The sequence below is a fragment of the Vicugna pacos genome, chromosome 1 (genome assembly GCF_048564905.1).
Source record: "Vicugna pacos chromosome 1, VicPac4, whole genome shotgun sequence".
Lineage (NCBI taxonomy): Eukaryota > Metazoa > Chordata > Mammalia > Artiodactyla > Camelidae > Vicugna > Vicugna pacos.
Window position 1 is genome coordinate 63212444 of NC_132987.1, and position 17826 is coordinate 63230269.

General features: G+C 34.3%; 1 protein-coding gene across 6 annotated transcripts in view; it reads left to right on the top strand.

The window, feature by feature from the left end:
- Positions 1–17826, top strand: part of LRCH3 (leucine rich repeats and calponin homology domain containing 3) — a 110466-nt gene that overhangs the window by 79186 nt on the left and 13454 nt on the right. For 2 of the 6 annotated variants that reach the window (XM_006200903.4, XM_015236521.3), the window contains exons 13-19: positions 545–595; positions 2092–2145; positions 8811–8882; positions 12259–12307; positions 12700–12807; positions 14149–14267; positions 15040–15177. In XM_006200903.4, coding sequence (XP_006200965.1) covers positions 545–595; positions 2092–2145; positions 8811–8882; positions 12259–12307; positions 12700–12807; positions 14149–14267; positions 15040–15177 — 591 coding nt within the window. The remainder of the gene's footprint in view (positions 1–544; positions 596–2091; positions 2146–8810; positions 8883–12258; positions 12308–12699; positions 12808–14148; positions 14268–15039; positions 15178–17826) is intronic. The other 4 variants (XM_072963796.1, XM_015236528.3, XM_072963807.1 and 1 more) reach the window with 4 other exon arrangements.

Sequence of the window (17826 nt, forward strand, 5' to 3'; positions counted from 1 at the left end):
ATTTGACATAATAACAGAAATTAGCAAATTGGGGGAAAGTGCCAGTTGTTATGGAAAATTGAGTTTGTTTTTGGTTATGCTGAACATGAGATTACAGTGGGATTTCCAAATAGAGAATTTCCATGGTAGTTTAAAATGCAAATCTGAAATTTGGCTGATAGGAGAGGACTAAGTTTTTAGCATTAGAGTGATATTTAAAGCCATTAGTGAAAGAGAGAATTTCATTGAGAGAATTTAGTGAGAGATCACTACTCCTTGAATTTGTTTGTATCCATGTACATATAAAAAATATGTTTTAAAAGTTTTCTATTTATAGATGCTTATAGACATAGGAAAATACTCTTTGTCAGCTTATTGCTTTCCCTCATTTAAATTATAAGCTATTTAAGGGAAAGGGCAACATCTTCTAACTAGTAAATCTAGAGAAGTGCTATACACAAGAGATACAGAAATTAATATGATTATTTTAATAAATAGAATTTTTCATTTCCAGTGTTCCAGATTCTAACCAACTTCCCTTTTTTGGGGGGTGGGGATTATATAGCAAAAAGCATCACAAAGTCCACAAAAACAACACTCTCCCTTAGATGGTGAGGTAAGTCTATATAATCACCTTTTCTTTGAAATTTTTTATTACTGCAATGAAAATGAAATCTTTCGCATGTGATTATCATATGTTGTCAGTGATAAAAATACTGCCATTTTCTTTTTTCCCTTCACAAAATTCTACTTAAAGACACAGACCAGGGAGTTTATCAGGATCTATAGATTGGGTGTTTTTTAATCTATACACATCCATTAGGAGATTATTTATTTTCCTCTTGCCATATCCCCTGCAGAGGTGTCATCTCCCTCATCCATTTCAAACCTACTATGTAATGAGAGATGGTCCTGAGAGCTGTATCTGGTACAGGTGAATGGTGTCAGTATTAAATAAAAAACTGCATAGTATTTGACCTTCAGTGCTCAGTTCCTAAATGTGTATATTATTGATTATACTTTATACACATTAGTTTTATAATATTAAGTAGTTCATTTTTATTACAAGCTAACATGTAAGATTAATTGCTTATTAACCTTTTAAGAATATGTTCACCTATTTTGATCTGTTAAAATGAAGCTTACTGAGTATTTTTATTGTAGTTGGCTTTTTCATTAGCTATTTTCCTTTATCTTTGCCTTCTCATTTTTGCAATTCATGATCATTACTTCCTTAAGAAGTGGATAAAGGCAGTATTTCCTGTGAGCATTGACTTTGCTTTTTGTAAAGTAAGTTATTTGAAAACCTAACATGCTGGGCTTTTGTAAAGCATCAGTCTTCAGCGCATTGTTTTTAAAGCACAAGTGTTTCTGGAGTGATAAAATATATTGTTTGAAATGTTTTAAATTAACCATTATAAAGCTTTTTAAAAACTCATTGGACATTTTATTTCTTTGAGAACTTACGTGTTGGTGTAATACCTGAAGAGTCACTAAAGCATTTTCAGTTGTCTTTTCTTCACATGGTAATAATTCTGTAAAAACTTTTGATGACCAAAGTTTGATAAGTTAATACACTCTTCCTTTTTCACTCCAACATTTCCTTCTTAACGGTTATTATGGAGTAATTCATTATCTAAAAACTAAAGCCCCTAGGAAAATAGTGTGTGCAGTTTTAAAATTTCCAGTTGTATCCTTGTTTTATCTGAGAAAGGTAACAAAGAGATGCCTAGAAATCAATATTCCTGTGTTTGTTTTAAATTTGTCCCTCGCTCACTAAATGACCACAAATTCTTTGTTATTGCTGCATCTATACTTCAGGTTTTTCTTCTCTGAGCAGAGGATAATCCCTGATCCCTCCTCACTTTAGAAAGATTTTAGGCAATAAGATTGTATTTGAAGTTGTTTAAGCTCTTTGGAAGAAAATTGTTACTCAGAAACAACTTATTAGCAATTGTGATGCATGAATTCCAGACGAATGTGAATGTGGTCCTGTATGTCAGCATCTTCACAAGTATGTCTTAATACGTCTCTTTTCTTGTGTATTTGTGAAATACACCCTGTGTGTGCAATTTGTTTTTGACATTGCTTCATTTTTCTCCACCTCTCCAGTGTCCCTTCCCATCCAGAAGGTCTCAGCACACTGATGATAGTGCCTTGTTAGTGGTAAGAGCCTTGCACAAAATGAAGTTTTACATTACTGTGTCTAGAGATTGGAGAGTAGCTATTGTACTTTACATTCAGAAATGATCTAAATACCATAAAACATGATGAGCATCATTACTAAATGCTTTACAAATACCTAGAACTGCCTCTGCCTTACTCTTCGTGTTTTACCTAGTGTTCTAGTGTTCTTTAGCTATGATTCAAATTATCTTTGTTAGTGTTTCCAAAAGTAAAATATTTGCATTGAGAACCACATTGGTTTTGTATGTGCGTTGGGACGAGCAGGCATAGTATATTAGTTTTTATAATGTTGTTTCTAATTACATGTGTACTTTATTAATCATTAAGTAGTCTCATAAGTCACCTGTATGATAAATGGATTCCCTTACTCCTTGATGCTAATTATACAACTGTCTATTTGGCATCCTATTTTATTACCTATTTTAAGAGACTGCAAATCCTAAACTTTTAAAAAATAACTTATATCTAAGATTATCCCTCCATACTCATTTTTTGTTTTAAACTCAGGGAAACATTAACTTGGAATGCTATCTACTGATCATTTTTAACATTGGTTTACTTTTATTGCCTGTTTCGTCAGCTGAAAATGAGTATGAGAGCTTTATATAAAGTCTTACTTTTATCAGCTTTGCCAGAGAATTCTAACCATTTATGTAATTGCTTTTCCCATCATGTTTTATGTTATTTTTTTCACCATAGTGTTGAAAACTAGCAGTTCAAAAGTCTATTGTTTGGAGCAATTCCTGTCTTTTGAGCTAGTAGCTGCCACCATTGTGCATACTACTGCATGAACTACGTATTTCAGCATGAGGTTCCTATTATGTAAACTATCTTGGTCAAAGTCTCTGTGTATTCTGCAGTGATCATTGCCTTTGAGACAGATAAAGCACATTTTAACTGGGCAGTCTTATAAAGAAATACAACCACCAGGCTCTGGAGTTTTAGTTGAAGTTAATTCGCATGAATAGCAAATAATAAATTAATGTAGAAAAATACTGAGAGCCTATGATAATCCAGATGCTTTGCCAGAATTATCTCATTCACTCTTCACAGCAACCTTAAGAATGTTAAATTTATCATCATTTTACAAAGGAGTACTGAGGCACAGAATGTCCAGAATGTGACTTGTCTGAAGTTGCATAGCCAGTAAGTACAAGGCTGGGTTCAAATCTGTATCTGGCTGACCTGAGAACCTGCATTAAACACCTTGCCATCTTGCCTTCTGTACTATATAATTGAAAACACTTTAGGGTACTGAAGATGAGATTTAATAACACATATAGTAAGTGATTTGTCTAAATGCTCACTTTTTTGTCAAGGAAAAAATAGAGTTTGGAAAAACAACACCCCCTTAGTTTGAAATTTGAAATAGCCTTCAGGCATTTTTAAAACACATACATTTGTATTTTATTTATTAGTATTCATATCTGACCTAAATTTAATGGCCTTTAAAAGCAAGGATTATTTCTCATATATATTTGCAGGCCAAATAGTGTCCAGCACTGCAAAAAGAGTCATATTTTAAATCATACTTCTGATCTCAGAACTACTCTTCAGTGCCTTTATATAGTAGAATAAAGTCCATATACTTCTTGACACAGCCCACAGCCCCTTAGATTACAGGCCTTAATGTGGCCTGTAAGCTCCTGTGTACTCTGGTTACTGTGTATCTCTCATCTCTGGGCTCATGCTATATCGGCATTTTTTCCAGCTCTTCAAATATGGTAAGCCTTTACACAGGGATGCTCACACATGAAAACAGCCCTTCAAGACCACAATAGATGATTGTTACTCCTAAATTCATAGAGTCACAGAAATATGAGTAAAAGAAACAGAGGAACCACTCCCAATTAAAAGAACAAGAGAAATCCTCTGAAAGAGCAAACAGTGAAGTAGACCTCTCCAGTCTACCAGATCTTGAGTTCAAAAAGGAGAGAAAAATGCTGAAGGAATTAAGAAAGGCTATTGATAGAAATGCAGAGTACTGTAAAAGGGAACTGGAAACTATAAAGAGGAGCCAGTTAAAATCAGAAAATTTATTTGCTGAAATGAAAGCTGAGCTAAAGGGTCCCAGAGGGATAAGAAAGAGATAGGGGGATTGAAAATGTATTTGAAGAAATTATGGCTGAAAACTTCCCAAACCTAAGGAAGGAAACATATGCAGGTACAGGAAGCACAGAGGGTCCCAAACAGACCTACACCAAGACATACTATAATTAAAATAGCCAAAGTTAAAGATAAAGAGAAGATTCTAAAGGCAGTAAGAGAAAAACAAAGAGTTAGTTACAAGGGAACCCCCATAAGGCTTATCAGCTGATTTCTCTACAGAAATGTTGCAAGCCAGAAGGGAGTGGCAAGATATATTCAAAGTCCTGAAAGAGAAAATTCTGCAGTCTTGGGTACTGTACCCTGCAAGGTTATCATTTAGAATAGAAAGAGAGATAAAGAAATTCTCAGACAAGCAAAAACTAAAAGAGTACAGAAATACTAAACCTATCCTAAAAGAAACACAGAAAGTTCTTCTCTAAATAGAAAAGAAGCAAGAATCTATTGAAAAGAGAAAATCACAATTGGAAATGTGATAAATACAATGAACAGCAAAAGAATAAAAATGAAGATGTAATAGAGGACATGTTTTCAGCATGGAAATTTTACAACATGTAAATTATGTATAAATGTATACTTGAAATGTAGCAACTTGCAACTAGCGACTTGATGCTCTTTTTTACAGTAATTATAGAGGCTAATAGAATACATGAAAATTGCATCCAAAAAAATAAAATACTTAGGAATAAATCTGACCAAGGAAGTAAAAGACTTATATGTGGAGAACTACAAAACATTGACTAAGGAAATTGAAGATGACTTAAAAGAAATGGAAAGATACCCCCATGCTCTTGGATTGGAAGAATCAGTATTGGTAAAATGCCCATACTACCCAAAGCACTCTACAGGTTTAATGCAGTCCCTATCAAATTACCCAGAACATTTTTCACAGAACTAGAAAAAAATAATCCTAAAATGTATATGGAATAATAAAAGACTTAGAATTGCTAAAGCAATACTGAAGAAAAAGAATGAAGCTGGAGGCACAACCCTTCCAGACTTCAGATAATACTATGAAGCTACAGCAATCAAAACAGTGTGGTAGTGGCACAAAAATAAACATATGGATCAATGGAACAGAATAGAGAGCCCAAGAATAAACTCACACACCTACAGTCAATTAATCTTTGACAAAGAAGGCAAGAATATAAAATGAGGAAAAGACAGTCTCTTCAGCTGTGGTGTTGGGATAGCTGGACAGCCACATTTAAATCAGTGAAGTTAGAACACACTCTCCCACCATACGCATAAATAAATTCAAAATGGCTTAAATTCTTAAACGTAAGACAGGACACCATAAATCTCCTAGAAGAAAACAGAAGCAAAACATTCTCTGACATAAATCATAGCAATGTTTTCCTAGATCAGTCTACCAAGGCAATAGAAATAAAAGCAAAAATAAAATGGGACCTAATCAAACTTACAAGCTTTTGCACAGCAAAGGAAACTATAAACAAAATGAAAAGACAACCTATGGGCTGGGAGAAAGTATTTGCCAATGATAAGACTGACAAGGGTTTAATTTCCAAAATATACAAACAGCTCATACAACTCAATAACAAAACAAACAACCCAATCGAAAAACAGGCAGAAGTTCTAAACAAACATTTCTCAATGAAGACATACAAATGGCCAATCGGCATGTGAAAAAATGCTCAGTATCGCTAATTATCAGAGAAATGTAAATTAAAACTACAATAAGATGTCATCTCACACCAGTCAGAATGGCCATCATTAAAAAGTCCACAAATGCTGGAGAGGGTGTAGAGAAAAGGGAACCCTCCTACACTGTTGATGGGAATGTAATTTGGTGCAGCCGTTAGGGAAAACAGTATGGAGATCCCTTAAAAAACTAAAAATGGAGTTATCATATGATCCAGCAGTCCCATTTCTGGGCATATATCTGGAGAAAACTCTTAATTCAAAAAGATACATGCACCCTGATGTTCATAGCAGCACTATTTACAGTAGCTAAGACATGGAAGCAACCTAAATGTCTATCCGCAAATGACTGGCTTAAGAAGGTGTAGAGTGTGTCTGTGTGTGTGTATACATATACATATACACACACATACATAATGGAATACTACTCAGCCATAAGGAAGAATGAAATAATGCCACTTGCAACAACATGGTTGGACCTAGAGATTATCATAGTAAGTGAAGTAAGTCAGAGTAAGACAAATATCATATGATATCACTTATATGTGGCACCAAAAAAATGACAAAAATGAACTTATAAAGCAGAAACAGACTCACAGACATAGGAAGGAAACTTATGGTTACCAAAGGGGAAAGGTGAGTGAGGGATAAATTAGGAATTTGGAATTTGCATATACTGACTACTATATATAAAATAAACAATGGGGAGGGTATAGCTCAGTGGTAGAGCACATGCTTAGCATGTACAAGGTCCTGGGTTCAATCCCTAGTACCTCCATTAAAAAAAAATGCATAAACAAGGTCCTACTATATAGCACAGGGAACTATATTCAGTAGCTTGTAATAACCTATAATGGAAAATAATATATATAGATAGATATTTAGGTATCTATCTATATATATATATATCTGAATCACTATGCTCTACACCAGAAACTAACACAACATTGTAAATCAACTATACTTCAATTAAAAAAAAAACAAACAAAAATAAAGCAAGCCCTTTCCCACAGAACCTTGCAGAAAAAGTTGCTTCCTCTGCATTGAATGCCTCTGCCTCCCTGCATATACCCCTTGGTTAATTCCTACTGATCAATCTGGTATTCACTAAATAGCACACCCTTAAGATAGCTTTTCTGTAATACTCCCACCCCCCAATCAAATTTATGTCTTTACTGGTTTTTTTTCTTCCAGTGTTTTATATGGGTGTTTATTGTTTTGTATCTCCCTTCGGATAGACTACCAGAGTATAAGCTTCATGGGCACAGGGATATTCTCTGTTGCATTTACCTATGTATACTCAGTCCCTGTCATAGTTCCTGGGATATATTAGGTGCTCAATAAATATTTCCTGACTGAACATGTAAATGCTACATATCTAATAATTACTCATTAAATTGTTTCATGATGAAAAGGTCTGATAATATAGCAAGTAAATGTTGAATTTAATGTAAAGACCTTCAAATATAGGATTTCAAGTACATGTTAATAATGTTTGATATCAGTTACACTAACATTCTCTTAGGGCTGCTCTTCAGACTTCTGTTGCTTTCATGTATGTCCCATCTGCGTCTGTATCCCATCTGTAGATAATGGAAAGGATCTAGTCTCATTTTACTTCCTCTTCCCTCCATTCCTTTTTTCCTTCTTTGCTGAGAAAGTGGCTTTTAGCCTTTTTATATTTGAGACTGACAGTAATTCAAGTCCATTTGGTTGTAAGGAGGCCCAGGAAATCTAAACATGTGAAGCATATATACTATATGACTGTTGTCACAGTCTTGTTTTTTGGTATATTTCTTTCTTCATTTTTTTCTGCCTCAATATAGATTTTACAGTGTGTGTTACATGCTTTTTTTTTTCTTTTTTTGCACACACAAAAAAGACATTGCTATCACATCATTAAAAATGCAGTTGTATTTATTTTATTGACCATCTTATTCCTCTTTTTCTAATCACCCACGTGTGTTCTTATTTATTTATCTCATGATTCAGTTATTGGTGATCCTAGTTTAAATTTTCAAAAATTATCTAACTTATAGAGGCTTAACTGTCTTTAAGACTTTGGCATTTTTAATAGGTACAATCTTACCCAAGCACCCTTTGTGAAAGCACTGTCTTCTCTAATTTCCACTCCCTACCAAATGAAAAAATTGTCATGTTTTAAAGCAGCTTTTATCTGTAATCAAAATTTTGTACAATAGGTTCTAACACTATCTCTAGTATATCTAACTAGTTGTATGTAGGTTGGTGAAAAGATAAAGAATTTAAAGAAAAGGAAAATTCTACTTACCTTCTTAGAGGTCATTTGGAGTTTCACAGAAACAGAAATGAAATGCTGGTTCATCCTTAAGGTGTAATGTGAAATCCTCATCTCCAGTTTTCTCACATCAGCCATTAAACTGAATTATAATAAATCTAATTTGGATTAATACTGAAAAAATATTGCTCTTATTCATGCCAGTTCTGTTCAGTTAAAATGAGCTCTTTGACTGGATTTGTTTCCCCTGGTATAGGGACAGCACAGGACTCATTTGTTTCTAAGGCTATTTTGCTAAAAAAAATTTTTGTGTTCTCAGTTTTATTTCCATATTAAATTATATTTAATAAATCATGCCTTTCATTTATTGATTAATATGTTATAACATATTGAAATAGTTTGAATTGAACAAGTGAAGAAACTGTTTTATAAGTTGTAGGGGCTTTTTTCCCCAAGTATCCTTTTCCTGCCCTGTCAATATCTTAGTAAACCATTTGAAAGTTTGTCAGTGCCATTTCCTTTTCTAATTTCACTGACCTGATCTGCCTGCCTGCCTGCCTGACATTTTGCTAACATAAATGCTGCCTTTTGTTACTTCTGTTTCTCTTTTGGAATTTAGTCACTCTCAGGGGTGAATCAAGTGAGCTGTGCTGCTACCCTGCCTCATTCTTCTGCCTTCAGACCTCTTAAGGTATATCTTGTTATTGTAATTTACCAGGAACTTTGGGGAGGGTATGTGCAGGGAAGGTCTTATATTTCCGGATGGATTGGTCTAACAGCAGTCTGAAATCTAGGGTTATATGAAATGAAACTAAGCTTATAAAACTATTTAACATTGAAATTTAACTTGAAATTTTTTTGGAAGTTTTATTATGCCAGAAACATAGAGCCTTCATTAATTCTTTATATTGAGATTCTGTTTGAAATGTCATTCTAATTTTCTTACAAAAGGTTTTTTTTTTTCATGAGTTATTGTTTTACTTTGGCTAATATATGATATCGAATTAACCCTGTCGTCTAATATGTATGCAAAATAATTTGAGTCCCAGTGCCCCAGACTCCCACTACCAAAAGGCTGTTACAGTAGGGCTCAGCAAACTATGATCCCTAGGCCCCCTGTTTTTATAAATAGTTTTTATGTATTGTCTGTTTGTTTATGTATTGTCTATTGCTGCTTTTGTGCTTAATGCAGAGTTGGAAAAGTTATGTTGGATATCATATGATCTTCAAGTCTAAATTAAAAACCTGTGGTATTTATTTTTTGAAGGCCTCTAGGGATGGTAATTCCATATTTATTATCATGTGATACATAAGCAATGATTAATAATCCTCACTGTCAGGGAAGATCCTCTCCTTGTCTAACTTGTATCTGTCCTCCTGGGTTTACACTTATTTCTTCTTTTCTTTCCAAAGTGGAGATTTTCTAGTTATTTAGCAGTTTTTATGTGGAGAGTTGTTATATTTGAAAGCTACTATGATGCTACCCTTGTCTTCTGGTCTCTGGTCCGTTTACGTTCTTTTCCCAGCCTGTTCCTCATTAGGAACTTTCGCAAGTTCTCTGCCCTCCATTTTGGCTCTTTGGTCCCCAACTATATATATCCCTCATTAGAGCCCCACATGGTGCTGAACATGAAACAAGGGTTATTCACATGTCTTATTCTGAGCATTAAGTTGGCTTTTTTCCATTTCAGCATTCATTTTGCTCAGTATCCACTGTAATTCTCAGATGTTTTAGTTATTCTCTTAAATGATAATTGATTTCTACATTTTGTATCTTTTGTTTTCCTAAATACTTACTTTTACTTTTTGAACATTTTTACTTTTCTAACTTAACCAGAATACTTTCAGATTCTTGCATCATGTCCTTCCAGATGCTGACCCCAGCTTTATAACATCTGTAAACCTGATGAACCTTTTTGCTGGTTAATATTAAATCTCCATGTACCTGGATGACTCCTGAAAAAACTTTATAATTCTCTTCTATATTAAGCCTTTGCTAGCCTTTCTCAACTACATTCCTTTTCTGAACAACACAGAAAATTGAGGGACTATTTTCAAAATTCTTTCCAGGAAGGTACATAACTTGTACCATTCTAGATATATAGGAGGAAAGTTAATTCATTACACTCAGTGGATACCTTAGGGCATTGGGACTTACTCTCCCCCAGAATTATAACTGAGTAAGGCCAAATCTGAATGTGCCAAAGTTATATAATAAATCTAACATTCTTTTGGTCTACCAGAGCTGCTCTATTGTCAAATGATTAGTTTAAAATGCTTACTGTTTACTTTGTGGTACTCAGTTACTTTATAGGAGGTATAGACTATATTTAGGCATGATTTTATTTCTTTTGTTGCTTAACCTGGAATAATCATTTTCTGTTTTTTCGCTCTTTAGTTCTCCAAGTCTTCTCAGATGTGCTGGTCAATGGCCTCAGTGATTTGAACTAATTATTTCAGTATCCTAGAATCTAAGTCATGTAGATTTATAGTTTCAATAAAAGTACATTTTAAAAATCATTTTACACATCCCTTCTAGTCTGGCTTTGTTTTTTTTATTACATCCAACTGTGTGTTATCTTTTAGACTTTCTGGAGGTAGAAAACATTTGCTGCCATTCAGTGGAATTTGTTTCAGCTCTTCCTTCTCATAGGAACTTTATCGTTTTTTTTTCCCTCAATATGTTAAAATTTCTAGTCTAACTCACACTAATAGGTCTTTTTAAATAAAAAAATTTTTTTTGCCTCTATAGCTGGAATTATCTCTACTTTTTACATTTTTCTGTTTGTACCGTTGGTCCTTGAACAGATCTTTGTTTAGCTAATTAGCTTTCTCCTTCCTATCTCATATTCCTTGAAAATAGGGATAGTCTTTTGTTTCCTTATAAAGATAGGCAGCTTTTGCCTCATTTGCCTATTCATTCCTTTCACTAGTTCCTGTTGCTTTTATTAAATTAAATTTGTTATTTAAATTTCCATTTCTTCTCAGCATCCTAAACTTTGTTTATTGGCACCTTTCAACTTGATGGGCATGTTTTTTTCACTGATGAAGACATAATACGTTGCTTCACTCAAGAGCACAGCTTACTTTTTAAGTCTTAATTCTCAGCCTAAGAATATCAAACCAAAAAATCATTACCACAGAATTTTCTTTCAGGTCAGTCCAAGAATTTTCTCAACAACATGGCTTCTGTTTATTCATTTATTTTAGCGAGAAAATTCTCTATCATCACTAATTTCATCTGACTCAACTCCAACTTGTGATGAAAGGTTCCTAAAAATATTGAAACCCAAAAGGGAGAAGAATCAAGGGGGTGTGTGTGTGTGTATGCGCGCGCGCGCGCGCGTGTGAGATTCTGTTAAAAAATGTGTCTTAGTTATAAAGTTATAATATATTGAAATTATCGAGTATAATTAGATATCAGGGCCTGAAAAATTGTTGGTATTCTAGCTTTTCTTGATTCTAGTCCCCTGCCAAGTCTTCAATATCTTTAACCCAACCAACCAACACTTCCTTTTAAATTAGTTTTATCTCCATTCTCCTTTTTTAGGTATACTTTATACCAGTTCAGCTAGTTCTTCCTCCTTTTTATAGTTCCTTCAAATACTAATCTGGAAATAAAACTATCATCTTTAAACATCTAACTGAAATGAAGAAACCTGTATCACTCTTTCTTCAAACATTAAATTTTATTCTTGGAGGGTGGAAGGTAATGCTTACAAAGTATGCCAGAAAAATAATATTATAAAACAAAATTTTATTCTTTCCTATACATCTCCTAATAAAATTTTCTGCCTTAGGATGATCATTTTTCATAGTCATAGGAAAGGCCTGCTATTTAATAGGACTGTCTTTAGAGAACGCATTACATAAATCTTGTATTCTCTAGAACTTAATAAAAAGTTTGGCCTTAAAAAATATTCAAAATTAATTTAATACACCAAATTCTCTTTTCTAGACTTAATTTTGAAGGAGAGTTGCATTTTTTTCTTTTATAATCCCCAAATTATCATAAATATGGAAAATACTTGAATAATAATTATTGACGTATCTCTGTGTCTCCACAGAATGATGACAGATCTAATGCCATATCAAGTTCACCTACAACAGAAACAGGTAATAGACAAAGGTGCAATTAACCACAAGATTATAATTCTTTACCAAGATTTTCCCAATAAGTTACTTCTTAGATGGCTGTGGCTTCCTTTTCTGAGATGAGAAGTCAGGCACAAAATTGGGAACTCTCTGCATATTTTTCATTTTTCAGTTCAACTGGTTGTTCAGCTACTCAGCCATTCAATATGAAAAAATGAGCTAGCAGGACTATAGATTTGCAAGAGAATATATATCATTGCAATGTTTAATTTGAGTATATATATTTTTATTTGCGATGTTTAACTTGATTTTTTTCTTTATTTGCTGTTTATTGAACTTTTGGCGCATATCTGTTATGTTTAATTTTTTTTCCATCTTCTTTAATCTTATTTCACTTTTCCATGCTGATTCAGTTCATCATTCCCCTGCATATTCTTTTCCTGCTGCTATCCAGAGAAACCAGCCCCAGCGCCCTGAAAGCTTCCTTTTCCGAGCAGCTGTCAGGGCAGAAACAAATAAAGGTAGGTGGTAGTGACTGAAGGGTTATGGGGAGGCTTTATACAGTGACGTTAACTGTTACATGCTTTTAAACGTCTTCCCTTAGATGTCACTTTGGCAAAAGTTTTAAACTCTGCATTTGTCTGTGATCTCACTGACATTAAAACAAGAGAATCTTAATCTGTTTGAATTTGTTTTAATTAGAAAGTTCCTTAGTACCAACTAAAAGCAGGTTAGAATGTTTGAACAAGTAGAATACTCTTTCAGGGCTTTAGAGAACGTTCATCTCTCTGTAATGAGCTCTTTTTCAGATTTTTCTGTTCGTAAAAGCTATTCTCTGTGTTCTTTAAAAAATGAATCAGTAATTAAAAAAAAAAAACCTTAGTCTCATGATTTATAGTTAATATGACAGATCTGTGACTGACCCACAAAGAAGTGACCTAGAAGTGGAAACAGACATTTCACACCCAAAATAACTGCTTTTAATGTAACTGATAGATCCACTCACAGTGAGATTTAAACTTAAACCAGAGACACACTGACGGTGGGATTGTAAATTATCATGGAAAACTGTTTACATAATCTGCTAATGCTGAACATTTGTATATCCTGTGACTAGCAATTTTGCTTTCTGAAATATGGACACATCTATACCAAAAGATATGTACGGAAATATTCACAGCAACATTATTCATAATAGCCCCAAACTAAATATCCGTCAACAATAGAATGGATAAATAATTTTGGTATATTTGTACAATGGGATACCAAATAAGCAATGAAAATGAACAAATTAATATACACAACAACATGGATAAGTCTTACAATGTTGATCAAAAGAAGCCAGACACAAAAACACACATATACTATACGATTTTATCTATAGAAAGTTCAAAAATGGACAAAACTAATCTATGGTGTTAAAAGTCAGGAAGTACATAGTTAGAACCTGTGGTATTAGAAATAACCTTTGGGTACTGATGGGTAGGGGAACATGAGAGGGGCTTCTGGGTGTTGGTAATGTTGCATTTATTGACTTGGTTGTGTCTACTTTGTGATAATTTATTGAGCTGTTTGCTTATGATTTGTGTAATTTTTTAGTATGTGATGTTTTTCAATAAAAACATTTTTAAATGGATGTAATCAGACACAAAAAGTAGTTGAGCCAAATGGCTAATGGATATTTGGTAGTTTTTCATACTATTCTCCCTATTATTGTGTATATTTGAAAATTTCCATAATAAAAACTTCTTTTTAAAAGTCAGTCCAAAAGTAGAAACTGCTATGGAAGGAAACTGATCAGGTGGAGCTGAGTATTTTTCCAGCACTGGCAGTTGCCTTTCTTACACATTAATATTTTTTAGGCCACGCTTCACCCCTTCTTTCATCTTCTGCACCTTCCACTGATTTGACAGATCCCATAACAAGACAGAATTCAAGACAGAGAGAAGAAGAGCTGGAATTAATAGATCAACTACGGAAAGTATGTACATTGCCTATGAATTACACTTTTTCAGTGATATTGCTATAGCTCATAATCCTACAATCACTTGTTCATTTGCCTTGTACTTTTTAATAGAATCAACGAGTGCCCATTGTGTGCAATGATGCCCATTATGTGATGAATTTTTTCAGCTGTTTACTAGGAAAATGAGATGGGTTATTCTTTGAATCTCAACCTCTGGCCCTACTCATTTAAAACTTTTTTCTGCCTTATGTTGTAAAGAAATCTTGTAAGAGTAATAATTTATATGTATGTACCTATATACATATGCATACCACACTTACAACATTTATAGGGATTTGGGGGGAGGTAATTAGGTATGTATGTGTGTGTTTATTTGTTTGTTTGTTTATATTTTAATGGAGGTACTTGGGATTGAATCCAGGACCTTATGCATGCTAGGCACACACTCTACCCCTGAGCTATACCCTACCCCCATAGTGTTTATTTTGAAATTGAAAGAGAGTCTAGTTGTTTTCGTAGTTTTTTTGATTGTTTGTTTTTAAAGTCAGAAAACTGTAAGTGGATTTCTGTTACTGTTCTTTGTAGCACTGTGGCTTGGCTGCCATACATACATATAAGATCTCCTTAAATTATTGGCTTAGGATAGAAAAGATAAAATAGAGATTGTGGTATTTAAGTTATTTGCTTTTTATCTTGATTTCTAATTAAATATATTCCATTTTAACTCCATTCTCTACATGTCAGCCACTCTACAATTAATATATTTCACGTTTTCCTGTTCTTTTAGCATATTGAATACCGGTTGAAAGTATCTCTGCCTTGTGATCTTGGAGCAGCTCTCACTGATGGTGTTGTTCTTTGCCATTTGGCCAATCATGTTCGTCCTCGATCTGTCCCAAGCATTCACGTTCCCTCACCAGCTGTAGTAAGTTTATAATGCTAAAAAAATGTTGGCTCTTCATCAGACATTTATTAAGTTCAGAAGCAGGCATTGTGCAGAATGCTGAGAATACAAATATGAACAGAGTCCAGCCCCTGCCTTCTGCATCTCAGTTCTACTAGAGAAAAAATAGTAGACTTACAGCTGTGTGTGATAAGTGTGATAAAATAGGTGTGTAAGAAGTGTGCTATGGGAATACAAAAAGGGACCACTTCAACTCTGCCCAGAAAGTTCAGGAAAGCCTCCAGAGGAAGTAAAATTTGAACTAATTCTTGAAGTATGAGTAGGAATTCGCCAGCAGTACCGAGAGGGAGAAAGGTATTCCAAGCATAGCCTTCCTAGATTAAAAAGCTAAAGAGGATGATGGCATATTCAGGGAATTCTTAAGTTGTTCAGAGTAGATCATTTACAAGGTGTTGGTGTAAATGGCAGAGGATGTAACTAGAGAGGTAAGCCAAGGGCCATGTGACAAGGGCCTCATGTACTATGTCAAGGAGATAGGAGTTTATCTTAGTGTAGACAATGAGGACTGAAAGAATTTGAGAGGAGTAGTATGATTATAATTGCAGTTTAGAATGTTGAATATTTTGGGGTGGAAGTGACATGACCAACCTCAGGTGGAAAATGAGGGAGAATATGCATTCAAGATGACTGGCAGGTTTTCTTTAGACTGCTGGTCAGACCTGAATGTCACAATCAGGATGGCAACCCACAAAAGAAAGAGCACGTTTTGGGTTGGCATAACTTTTTTTTCCCTTCAAATTTTTAATAAGAGAGATTTCAAACCTTCAAAAAAAACTGAAAAAGTAATATAGGGTGTACTCTTAAAGCCTCTGCCTAGGTCTGACATGCATTATATCTTGCCATCTTGCTTTGTCTATATTTGTGTGGTGTGTGTGTGTATTTTAATTGTACCATTTAAAAGTTGCAGGTATCAAAAGAAAAAAATTGAAGGTATTATGACACTTTACCCCCTAAATATTTCAGAGAATTGTTGTAGGCCACCTTGCTCTTACAGCCTGAAGCCATGACTGCAAGTTGTAGGAACTGAGCCGCCTCCCTCAGGATTGGAGTGTGATATGATTGACTCTGAGTGCTCCCTGTGGGATCAGGATGAAAACTGAGGAGGGGACAGCTATGAGCCCTTAGCAGCCAGCAGGGACTAGGGATAGGAAGTGAGGATGGATGCCCAGGATAAGTAAAGGGACAATGGGTGAGGCATCAGTAGCATTCACAACTTATATTCAGATTTCCCCAACTGTTCCAAGAATATCTTTCATGGCTGCTCTCCTTTCTCTCCCCTCACCAGTAACCTACACACAGTGGAATATAATCAACATTCTTACATTGCATCGTTAGATTGTTGTGACACTTCTTCTTTATGAGTCTGAATGGATATTGTGCATTTGTAACATGCTTAGCAACGTCTAACCTTTTGAAGGGTTTTGCCCTCATCTCATTTTCTGGTCATTTGTTACGTAGCACATACATCCTGATACAAATCCTTTACTCAAATTGCAGTTATATCTATGTCTATAGATTGCAACTCTGGACATTCATCTGCTGCCTCTTCAGATGCAAATCATTTATTCCTCCCAAGGACCTTTTATTCTTCTATTTATTAAAAACTGCTTTGTTACCAAGGTCCCAAGAGGCTGATATGGCCCTTTCTCCTCCAGCACATCCAAACCACAGAGTCATACATTTGCTTCTAAGGAAAATAGGTAGCCACTTTTTATTTAGTCACCCCAGAAAATAGGCATTCAGTTTTGTATAGAAAAGGCAGGGAGGAATAGTAGCACTACCAAATCTACTATGCTCCCAAAGACTTGAAAGACTTGGTTATGGTCCTAAAGGTGGTGATTAAGAGAATAGAAATTGACATGCTATTTGGCAAAGCCAGTTAGGGAAAGGTTTATTCTTACTTTGCATTCTTCTTAGTTTCTGTCAACTGAGTTAAGAAAAAAAAAATTTTTTTTTTTTTATTTTTTTACATTTTTATTGATTCATAATCATTTTACAGTGTTGTGTCAAATTCCAGTGTTCAGTACAATTTTTCAGTCATACATGGACATATACACACTCATTGTCACATTTTTTTCTCTGTGATTTATCATAACATTTTGTGTATATTTCCCTGTGCTATACAGTGTAATCTTGTTTATCTGTTCTACAATTTTGAATAATTAAAAAAAGACAAATCTGTCATTCTTCATTTTCCAGGGAAATACTTAGGAAGTAGCAGGGAGCTCATATAGAAAGTAGAATTTTAAAGTAAGGGTGACTGAGGTTCTTTACCTGGATCACCAGAACAGAGTGCCCTTCATTTAGGAATGTAAAATATATATAGGAAAAATAAAACTATTTAATAAATATTTAACTACTTAGAGAAATTAAACACATGGATTTTCTTATTTGTCAAGGCAGCGTGGATGTAACATGAAATTAGAACATTTAAAACTTGCTTGCAAAATTAACAATAAAACTTAGTTATATTTATTGAGCAGCTATTCAGTGGCAGACATTCTGCCAGGGGTGAAGCGTACAGAGATGAGTTACAAGTGGTCCATACTCTCCAAAACATTAATTCCTCTTAAAAATTAAAATAAATTAAAAAGATCTTTCATGAAATAG